Source organism: Anabrus simplex, chromosome 1 (genome assembly GCF_040414725.1).
Source record: "Anabrus simplex isolate iqAnaSimp1 chromosome 1, ASM4041472v1, whole genome shotgun sequence".
Classification (NCBI taxonomy): domain Eukaryota; kingdom Metazoa; phylum Arthropoda; class Insecta; order Orthoptera; family Tettigoniidae; genus Anabrus; species Anabrus simplex.
Genome location: NC_090265.1, coordinates 993345164 through 993357298, shown reverse-complemented (window position 1 = coordinate 993357298; position 12135 = coordinate 993345164). Strand labels below are relative to the sequence as shown.

The window sequence follows — 12135 nt, the reverse complement described above, 5'->3', positions numbered from 1 at the left end:
ACTTTTACAGTCTTCGGAGACGCCGAAGTGCCGGAATTTAGTCCCGCAGGAGTTCTTTTACGTGCCAGTAAATTTGCCGACACGAGGCTGTCGTATTTGAGCACCTTCAAATACCATCGGACTGAGCCAGGATCGAACCTGCCAAGTCGGGGTTAGAAGGCCAGCGCCTTAACCATCTGAGCCACTCAGCCTGGCTTTGCTGGAATGAAAGATGACGGGGAAAACCAGAGTATCCGGAAAAAAACCTGTCCTGCCTCCAGTTTGTCCAGCAGAAATCTCACATGGAGGGACCAGGATTTGAACCACGGTTTCCAGCGGTGAGAGGCCGACGCACTGCTGTCTGAGCCACGGAGGCTTATATAGATATTTATTTTTGTTTTTTTTTATTATTATTATTTTATTTTTTTTTCCTCCATGTTTGTTTCTGCCATGTTGAAAACAATTGAACATCTCAACATTTTCCCATCAACATCATTGTGTTGACACTTATTGCAGCTGAGCTGAGTTCTAGAAGATTCCTCTAGTGTTGATATTTTAGTGTTTCACCTGATTTTCTGTGAGGTGCAGTCTTCCAATTGGAGGAAAGCTTAGAGCTTGCACAGGACGTGTGAATGTGATAAGTGTTTAAAAAATCTGTACTTGTCTTGAATTTCATGCTTGCTTCATATATATTTATTTATTTATGTCTCACCTTTATTTTTAGTTTGACTGATGATGGTCTCTGGTAAGACCAAAACTAGTTTCAACAAATATATGTAACTTTTTTAAGGTTACAATAAACAGTATTGAATAGGTAGAAACCTTTAGCTTTTGTTTTACATGATATTGCTCTTCAATATGGATTAATATGAAATTTATTACCTATGACGACGAACACATGGTTGCCAACTTATTCACACAAATAACACACTAGCTTCAATGATAACTCACCATCTGCACACTTTTGTTAAATTATATAGAACTCTCTACTACGAATTACACTTGTTACCAATGTAACAGGAGGAAAACTTAGTTCCAAATTTGAACAACAATCATGTAACTTTTCGGAGGTAGATGGAACGAATGATTCATGCCACAAGATAACAGCAGTTCACCACTGGCCACAGCACTACTATTCAAGACTGACTCCAATACTTTAAGTCGCCGTGTAACGAGACTATTGACAATATATATATATGGCAATATATATTATTGATTGCCCCTTGTCAAACAATACAATCGATCATTCTTGAATTCATACCAAACAAATTTGAATACTGGACTGTGGTCAGGAATGTGAAGTGGTGAGGGAAAACGTAAGAATGTTTTTATTTTGCGGATTGTAGTGTTTGTGGTGATATTCCATATATTTTCGTTATTTTGCGATTTAAATTCACTCCTGGACAACACAAAACATGTAAATACGGGAAAATAAAACCATCTTAACTTCTAAATATGATTTTTCATTTTGTAGCTAAGTAACAAAAGCTAACACCTCTATCTACAAGGTATCATCTGAGCTTGCCTGGAGCTTTCCATTTATAACATCTTCATTGACGGTGGTGGAATTGCTTGTTATCCACAACCAGATGATGCCATGTGCAGAACTGTACAAATCTCCTCTCTCATTTCTTTAAACAAGTCCATAAGGACCAACCACATGTCCCATCAGTTCCCTCTCCCACCATGGTGATACAGTCCCCAATAATAAGTTTATCCTCTCCCTTTATCCCTTTTAGAAGGCCATCATACTCCCAAACTTTCTCTACCTCACAATTTTGGCGATTTGATGTCGGCATATATACTTGTACTATCACAGTTCTGTTTGGCTTGAAATCCAATTTGATTAAAATTGTACTTCCATTTCCTCCATTCAGGTGTACATAACCACCTAAACTTCTTGCCCAGGACAACGCCCACTCCTCCAATTCCCAGACTATCCTCAATGCCACCAGTGTGGATTACTCAGTAATCCCCAATCCAGGTCTCCATTGTCAGGCCACCTCATCTCACTCACTCTCAAAACATTATTTCCTCCTCCATCTCGAGGTTCTCGAATTCGCCACTCTAGTAATATTCATATATTTCAGTCATAACTCTCCTTTCAGTCATCGTAAATTCGCCAAAGTGATGTCTCCTGCCGAGATCGGACTGGCAAGACTATTTTAGGTCCTGAACACCTATTTATAAGAGTTCACTTCATTGCATACTGTAGCTGTTGCTTCTTGGAATACTCCTTAGAGTTCTTTAATAGAGTGTTTTCCCTTTGCCTTCTCCACAGCCATCCGGAAGTTAATTTTCCAGATTTTTTTCTTTTTTGTGAAGTTAAACATATTTAGCTGGGAAATATGAACATGCATGACAGATCTATGATGTAGCATTCATATACTGGATGGAGCCTGCCACCTGTGAGGTGCACAAAACATAGCGTGGATCAACATTAGTCGTCAGGTATGTCAGGTCTGTTGACAAAGTCATGAGCAAACAGATGGTGTGCCGCTGATGTAAGCACTTTGCCAAGCGTTGTCAAAATGTCCATGATTAAGAGGGCGCTGGGTGACCACCCCTCACCACGAACTTTTAGAGCTTGTGCGGCAGTACATTAAGGGAGAACAGTCTCTTCAAGATTACGGAACTTAGCCATTTTCACTAAGCACCTTCTGTTCAAAAAAAGCATGTGCCAGGTAAGGGCCACAACACCTGACCCCCAACCTCACAATGCAGCGCTCAGGAACAGCACTGACATTTTTGCAGTGGTACCATGATGACTGCGACAAGTTCATCGAATGGAGCATCATGGGCAATGAGATGTGGATTGCTCACCTTACCCCGGAAACCAAGCAGAATATAATGCACTGGCATCATAGTGGTTCTCCGTTCAGGACGAAACTGAAACAGGCTGGGTTGGTACGGAAAATAATATGCAGTGTTCTGGAACAGGAGGGACATTCTGCTCATTGAATTACTTTCCAGAGGTGAAACAGTAAACGCGGACCAGAGCTGTGAAGCACTATGGAAACTGCGATGGGCCATTCAAAACAAGAAGCGTGGAATGCTCAGGGGAGGTGTTCTGCTGATCTATGACAATGCTTGCCCACATATGGCTCGGCGCTCAGCAAGTGATCAGCAGGAGTTGGGCTGGGAGGTGTTTGATCATCCACCATGCAGTCCTGATCCTGCTTCCAGTGATTCTCATTTTTTCGAGAACCTCAAAAAATTCTTGTCCTCCGGTCAGCATTTTCACACAGACAAAGAGTTGAAGACAAATGTCGCGCTGGTTACATTCCCAGGCAGCAGACTTCTACGACACCGGGATACAAAAGTTTGATTATCACGATATGACAAGTGTATCAATTCTGATGGTGATTATGTCGAAAAATAGCTCCAACATTGCTGTATAGAACTGATTCTCGCAATTTTACTCCTGATCAAGAATGGGAGCTTGCCACAATTAAAAAATGAAAAAAGAAATTTGATTTATGTTGCACTGATACAGATAGGTCCTATAGCGATGACAAGATAAGAAAGGACTAGGAGCACGAAGAAAGCGACCGTGGCCTTAACTCAGGTACAGCTACAACATTTGCCTGATGTGAAAATGGGAAACTACGGGAAACCATCTTCAGGGCTGCCAACAGTGAGGTTTGAACCCACTATGCAAGTTTACAGCTATATGACCCAAACCATGCTGCCACTTACTCGGTGGGTCCTTGTAACAAGTGGTGCAATTTTCTGGAATGAACTACAGTACAGTTACAATAAAAAAGCCATAACATTCTCAATTTCCAGAAATTACTGAACACAGATTTTAAATTCACTTTGAAACAAAAATGTATGTGATGTCTGCACAGCAGAATTTCTTTCCTTATATTCCACTGTTTTATACCCAATAAATACTAATTATAATGTATTAATGTATATTCCATGTTTCTAAGATAATGGAAAGGATACTAAAAAGTAGGATTTGTATGAGGGTTGAAAATCAGATAAGGCATATGACAGTGTCCCCAGGACTAAAGCTTGGGACAGTCTGGTGCAAAAAGGAATTGGATAGGAATTAATAAAAATGATCATGGCAATGTACAAGGAATGTTGTAGTTGTGTGCAAACACAAGTTGGCAGGACAAGTTGGTTCAAAGTAACTAGTGGGCTGAGACAAAGAAGTGTTTTATCGCCAATTCTGTTTACAATAGTAATGGATGACATGAGAACAGCAAAAGCAACATATGGAGGAAGAGAAATGAACATCATGTTATTTGCAGATGATATTGTGATTTGGGGAGAAAAGGACATGAAGGTTCAAGAACAGTTGGATGTGGTGAATGTGGATTGAAAATAACTGTAGAAAAGAGTGAAACTCTTGTTACGACCAGAAGGGAGAAAGAAGGGAAAGGTCAAATTGGACTTGCAGACAAGCCCCTGGAAGTAGTGGAGACATTCAAATACCTGGGGAGTGAATTAATGGAGAATGCTTGACTGGATGCTGAGATTAGCAACAGGATTCAAGCTGGAAGCTACTACTATCATAGTGTAAGAAACATGTTATGGGACAAAGATGTGCCAATGGAAGCAAAAGAAACTATGTACAAGATGTATTACGTACCCATAACAACTTACGGAGCAGAAACTTGACAATGACAAAGAAGGATGAGAATCTAATACAAGAAGCCGAAATGAAGTTCTTGAGGAGTATGATATAGAAGAGTAGAAGAGACAAAATAAGGAATGAGAAAATCTGGGAAGAAATTGGAGTGGAAAAAAAAAAAAAAGATCGATAGAATAGAGAAGAGCCGACTAAGATTGTTTCGACACAAAGCGAATGAGTGGCGAAAGAATGCCAGAAAAGGGGATGGAAATGCAAATGCAAGGAAGGAGAGGCTGTGGACGACCAAGATTGTGAGGAATGACACAATCCAACATAGTATTAGAGAAAGAAACCTGGACCGGGACACAGTGTTGGAGGAGGAGTGGTGGAAAAATCGAAGAAAGTGGAGAGGAACCATATTTGCCCCTACCCGGCTACAGCTGGATAAAGGGAAATAAATGATGATGATGATGAAGAATGTGAGAAGATCCACAAAATCATGGTGGCAATAATTTCAAGTTAAGACTTAAAAAATCAACTGTTCAAGTACTTCCCAATAAACTATTCTAAACATACAAATGAAAATACATCTGCAGCCTAATTAGATATTTTTAAACTTCTAACTGCAATAAGAATCACAATAAATATACATTACCCCTGATACATCTGCTACACGATGAGAAGGAATATTTTTCTTAGCATGAATACCATTCCCAGATTTATTAGCCTTGATTTCAGCAGCCAGTAATTCATCATAATGGGAAGATCGTTGGTCATCATCCTGACGATATCTGACAACAGTTGCAAAACCTTTGCTGACCATTGCTTCTGCGACATTCCTGTTAAATAAAAAAATTAGTTTTTAATACTGTACAGTTTAGCTATCAAGCCTCCCTGTTTCCTTCTTTCCCTGATGTACAGTGGCGGTCAAAATAAGAGAGCCACCTCTAACGACAGGAGTAAGAACTAGGATATCTATTAGTTCGCAAAATCTCCACAACTGCCGTGTTGTCAGTCCCTTTTAGACAACATCAGGAAAGACGTCGCTGCTATCTGTAGTTGTGCAAAAGGAAGAGTTTGAGTTAGACGTGTGAAGAGGCATAAAGGTAAGAATCTTATGGGACAAAATAATAGAACCGTTTTACAGAAGTCCCGTTCAAATTGATTTTTTTGCAGTTGTTTTGGGGGCTAGCGATATTATTTGTCAACAAACCTCCATTCAATATTATTTTGTATGTAAATTGACGTTTGGTTCGTTTACATTCTTCTAGATGGGCAGATCAAAGCATACAAGTGATGATGAGCGTATAGTAATGTTCCGCATGTTCAAAAGTGAGATGTCCATGAATCAAATAGCCAAAGATTTACACGTTTTGCGAAAACGAGTTCAGAGCGCCATTAGACTGGCAAAACAAACAAAGGCGCAGGACAGGGGGCGACCTCTGTCTACGCGAGTAGTAGTTACAAGACTCATCACTAGGGAAGTAAAGAAAGATCCATTTTTGTCAACACCACGACTCAAAGCCATTTTGTTTAGCGACAAAAATGATCAACCGTCAACGATTCAAAGACGACTGAGATCCGCAAAATTGAATGGGTGCATTGCGAGACAGAAGCCACGTTTCAAAAGTTAATGTTCGGAAAAGGTTGGCCCTCGCCCGGAGAAATGAACAAAAACCTAATATTTGAAGGAGGAACATCCTTTGGTCCGATGAATACAAGTATAATAGGTTTGCCTCGGACGGAAAAGTCTATGTGCGCCGCCCACCAAACCAGGAATTAAATCCCAAGTACACTTTAAAAACTGTGAAACACGGTGGCGGAAGTGTTACGGCATGGGGATGTTTTTCATGGTATGGCATTGGTCCAATACACCGTATCAACGGCATAATGAACGCAGAAATGTACAAAGACATCTTGGCAAATGTGATGCTGCCTTATGCTGAAGAGGAAATGCCGCTGAAATAGAAATTTCAGCACGATAACGATCCAAAGCATAGTGCAAGGATCATAAGGCAGTTTTTTCAAGATCACCATATCGAAGTATTAGAGTGGCCACCTCAATCCCCTGATGCATCACCCATTGAGAACTTATGGGAGATCATAGACAAGAGAATTGACCGCTCAAAAGCTACAGCTTTAGATAAAATTTGGGAAGATATCCGGAGAGCCTGGTATGCGATCAGCAGCGATGAATGCAGGCGTTTAGTCGACTTTATGGGTAAGAGGTGCAGGGCAATCCTCAAAAATAAGGGTTACCCCACGAAGTACTAATGCACTCCTATGCAAAAACAACTGTTCCTGTAAATTCCATAAGACTGAGATCAAGTACAAAATATTTGTGTCAATTGGCTCCTTTTTTTTTTACCCTGTGGTCTGGTATTCTTTTGAATATTATTGATTAGTTTGAGTTGTGTTATCTATATAAATGACTGTGGTACAATGTGACTCTGTTGTAATGGTTCCTGTACAACGTAAATTTTTTTTTCCATCATACGGTAGTACAAACATGTCTAGTAATAAATTTGCACTTTATTCCAAACCTTTGCCAGGTGGCTCTATTAGTTTGACCACTACTGTATTCGTTTTCAAAATAACTAAAATGTTCCTCTTGCTTCCTCAAATCTGGTCCCTTCCATAATTTATAAATCACAATATTTTTTATTGAAAGCGGGGAAAAAAGAATGGTTTGTGCATTTGACGCTTCCACTTTCTCAAAAATCTCCACACAGTTCCAGGTGCGTTTTGAAATAAAGATGTCAAGCAGCAGCCTTCCCATTACAAAATCTGGCATTCCAAATACTGCGCAACTTTCTGTTATCACGCATTAGGAAGTAACACTGCACTAGTTCAGTGACCGAATCAGTGCAGATCTGACCAGTGACACTATTTCAATCTGCTACAAACATATGTTACGAGTGTTTTAGGTACACGCGTGTTCTGCGATCTCAAAATTGTTTGTTGATCCACAATGAGCAAGTATTTGAGTAATACTGCATCACAAACTTACTGCATAAAATTGCAGTGATCAGATAAGCTGAAATACACAAGAATAGGGCAGCAGGCTGTTAGGTATTCGGTGCCTGAGTGCAACATGCACTAGTGGAGGAAAAAAGAAACTGCACTTAAAGCAGCCAACAAGTCTCTCAAAGCATTTCATGACCCAAAATAAGGAAAGTTTCTGCAAGTAGAAGAGGATCTGCAGAAATACTGCATATAATTTCGTTATACAACAATGGATTTTCCATGAAATGCTGTACTTTAAAGGACAAGAAATAGCTGAAATAGCTGCAGCAGATGGGATTAGTGTCTCAGATTTTAAGGTTAGCCAAGGCAGGATGATTAATTTTAAAAACAGAAATGGACTTTCTCTTTGATGAAGAACATCATTATGCTAAAGAACAATTTCAATCAAAAAGTAATTGATTTTCATCGCTTCGTGATTGGGAAGTGGAAAGTGAAGAAATATTTGCTCTCCGAACTAAGAAAGTTAAATGAGACATCAATCAGTTTCGATGTGCCACAGTCGAAGAAATTATAAGAAAGGACACCAAGTGTTTTGTTCGCAGTGGAGAAATATCTAGGGTTACTAAATTATGTGTGGAGTGTAGAATAACAAAACTTACATTACAGTTATTCAATACCTGATCATCTACAATGGGCCTGACATTCATTCACTAAGAGGTTATAGTAAAGTCCACTATAACGAGTACGGCATATAATGAAAACCCCTTTATAATGACAACTTTTGTCTCCTCCATCAAAATTTTTATTATTATTGTGCTTTTACGGCTGCAATGGACCACTGTAGTCAATTTCTGTCCGGTCTTCTAAGATATTTTATGTTTTTTTTCTTTTCTGATCTTCCAGTATTTCTTTATTCTATCTGATCTTCGTTGTCCTTCTTCTGAAAATACCCTTTTAGTTGTTTCTCTTTTATCACATTTTGGTAGGAATCTAACTTTACTATTCTTCAATTTATTTACTTTGTTTGATTTATTCTTTAAATCCTGCAGTGTTACAGTATGTCTAATTCTTTCATGTCTTACTTCTTTCATCCAGACAGGTTGTTGCTTTTGTTTCCAAAACTTTTCCAAAATTCTGCATATTAACCTGTCTTGAGGTGTTCTCAACAGATGACCAAAGAATGATATTCTCTTCTTTCTCATGAAATCTGTTATAGCTTCTATTTCCTGATATACTGCTGAATCTGGGATGATGTGCCATTCTTCTCCTTTTTGGTACTTCTTATTAATGCATGTTCTTACTATTCTTCTTTCTATTTTTAAAATTTTGTCTATGTTATTCTTTTGCTTTAGTTTAAATAATGTTTCACTTCCATACGTTATTTTAGGTTGGACTACAGTCTTATAATGTTTCCATTTTGTATTTATTGACAAACATTTCTTGTTGTATGTATTTCTGGTTACTTTTTGGGCTCTGGATAATTTATTCGTCCTCTGTCCAAGAAATTTTTTCATTTAAATTGTATGTTATAGTTTCTCCAAGGTATTTGAACTGTTTTACAATTTCTATTTCTTTCCCACGTATCAGAACACTGCTTATTAAAAGGGGATCTATTGCCATTATTTTACTTTTTTCGAATGAAATTGTTAATCCTATTTTTCCAGCAATAGTTTGGAGACTTGCGATTTGATTCAGAGCTTAATTAAGGTTATTAGCTAGTAGTGCCAGATCATCTGCAAATCCAATCAATTTAGGTTAATTTCATCTTTAGTGTATCCAATTTTTATATTTTTGCTATTGTCTTTACACCATTCTCTCATCAAGTATTCCAGAGTACAATTAAACAAAAGTGGTGATAGTAACATCCCCTTGTCTTAGTCCTGTTCTGATTGTGAATGCTTCGGATAATTCTCCTCTAAACTTCACCTTTGATTTAGTGTTTGTTAACATTAAGCTTATCATTTTAACTAATTTAGGATGTAATCCAAAATTTCGTAAAATTTTTAATACTGATGGTCGGTGAATGCAATCATAAGCTTTCCGAAAGTCTACGAAAGTGATAATCATTTGTTTCTGTCTTCTTTTGTAGATGTCCATTAATAATTTTAGTGTTATGATTTGATCTGGACAATTACGCCATGATCGAAATCCTCCCTGGTACGCCCCTAATTCTTTTTCCAGTTGATATTTGCATCGATTATAAATTATTCGAGAATATTTTGTAAGTACAATCCAGGAGTGATATTCCTTTACAGTTATCAGGATTTGTTTTATCTCCTTTTTTGTGTAAAGGGTGGGTTACTGCAGTTGTCCAATGGTGTGGTAATTTTTCATCATTCCAAATTTTAATCAAGCATTGGTGAAGTGATTCTCTAATTGATTCCGCTGCATTTTTCCACAACTTGGCAAATGTTTGGTCTTCTCCACAAGCTTTATAATTTTTCAGTTCTTTAATGACTTGATTAACTTCATCAAAGCTGGGTGGATCGATATTTTCTGGTGGAGTTTTAATAGGCATATCTGTGTTTATATCAGGTAGTTCTTTTGGTTCTTCACAATTCAATAATTTATTGAACATGTCTGCTAGAATTTGTGTATTATCTTTATTATTGTGTGCCATCTCTGCGTTCTTACATTTTAGCACAAGTGTTGGCAGTTCATATTTTTGAAGTTGTTTACTAAATATTTTATAGTAATCCCTAGAATTGCTAGAATTTGTCTTTTTGTGATCTATTTCTATTTGTTGAATAATGCTTTTTTGATGTTGTCTTAATATTTATGATGGTTTTTTGGGTTAATTTTCTTTGCTTGGTTAATTCTTCATACGATGTCTCTGTTTTCTGACTTTGATGATTTAACCATGCCTGATGTCTACTTTCAAATGCTTCATCGCATACCTCATTCCACCATTGATGCTCTTTCCTTGGACTTGGAAAGGCTATTTTCTCAGCTATCAGCTATGTCTTTTAGTTTCGGGATGATCTCTTCTAATTTATCTGTTTTATCAATGTCTTGGGTTAGTTCTTTATACTGTTCATTGTTTATTAGTTTATGGGGATCATAAACTTTTCTCAATTTACATTTTGATTTTGGTTTCTTTACTGGTGTGAATTTAATTTTGATTTTCACCATGTAATGGTCAGACCCTATGTCTATTCCTCTGAGTACTTTAACATTTTGGATTTCCTTATGATAATTCTTTTCCATACAAACATGATCTAATTGCCATTCTCCTTTTCTCCAGTCTGGGTGTTTCCATGTCTTAAGTTTATTAGGTTTTCTCATAAAATACGTAGATTTTGATATATTATGGTTTCTACAAAAGTCTATCAATCTTATGCCACTTTTATTGGTCTGTTTTTGAGCTGGCCATTTTCCTATTATGTCTCTGTATCTCATCTCTTTTCTTTATCTAATTGTGCATTGAAGTCGCCTATTAAAATTTTAGTATGATTTTTATTTATATTTGTGACTGATCCAGGAGGTCCCAGAATTCATCCACCTCTTCTCTGGTTTTTCTCCTATTGATTTTATCATTTGTAGGAGCATGGGCATTAATTATTGTGTACATTTTATTCGATACCTTTATTGTTAGTGTTGCGAGTCTTGAGGATTGTGCCTGAAAATCTATTACTGAATCAATTATTTTCAAGTTGACTATGAATCCTGTACCAAACTGTGGACAATTCCTCATCACTCTTTCTCCAGGGATGCCTTTGTACATCTATACACTTGGGATTCCATGGGTTCCTGGGGCCTGTTCCACGAACGAACTTTGCAACTTTTCAACTTTGCACTTTTCAATTCTTGCAAAGTGCAAAGTCTTTCTGTTCCACCATGAACTAGGTTGTACTTTTCAATTTCTTCGCAAAGTGAAAAGTCTTTGCGAATGAGTGATCCGATCGAGTTTATTCCATGAGCAAACTGCATAGGCCTCATACTCTACGATTTTAATGCTTTACTTTTCGCGGCAAACTTGGCGGTATAATTGTCGTACCATTAAAGTTTTTATCATGGTGAAGAAAGGTTATTACAAGAAGCTGGCTGTGCTGGAAGTTGTCAAGGAGAAACGTGACATACATTTTTGACAACTTTAAATATAACCTCTCAAATGATGACACACATCAATGTCAACGAGAGTACCGTCAACAAATCCACACACAGAAGGAAATTCACCCTTCATTAGAAATCCCGTCGCTATATTATGTGGATTATCAGGCCAATGAACTGTTAGGAAATATTACATTTACTATAACATCTCCGACTTTGGTAACAGTTCGCAGATAATTGATTTTGATGTCCCATGCATTGCTGCTACACTGTGCAGCTGGGCACCATTTACTAACTAATGTAAGCATATACGAATTTGTTCGTTTTCGGAAAGGAATTGACTTCTTTTTGTTGCATGTTTCAATAAATGACCGATCATTTCAGTAATATAGTTGGCCCGTGTTGGGTTAATACGAAATCACTCGCGTTATTACGTCGAAGTGAGGTTATGAAAATTAATCTTTTTTTTTGTACGTTCTATTATTGGATTCTTCATCACTGTTCCTAACTTGATGCTAACAAAAGCTCACGTCATAACGTGTTTATATCACTAA

General features: G+C 37.6%; 1 protein-coding gene across 1 annotated transcript in view; it reads right to left on the bottom strand.

Annotated features, from left to right (window-relative positions):
- Positions 1-12135, bottom strand: part of Tudor-SN (Staphylococcal nuclease domain-containing protein 1) — a 242826-nt gene that overhangs the window by 143770 nt on the left and 86921 nt on the right. The window contains exon 10 of the mRNA XM_067136883.2: positions 5220-5403. Coding sequence (XP_066992984.1) covers positions 5220-5403 — 184 coding nt within the window. The remainder of the gene's footprint in view (positions 1-5219; positions 5404-12135) is intronic.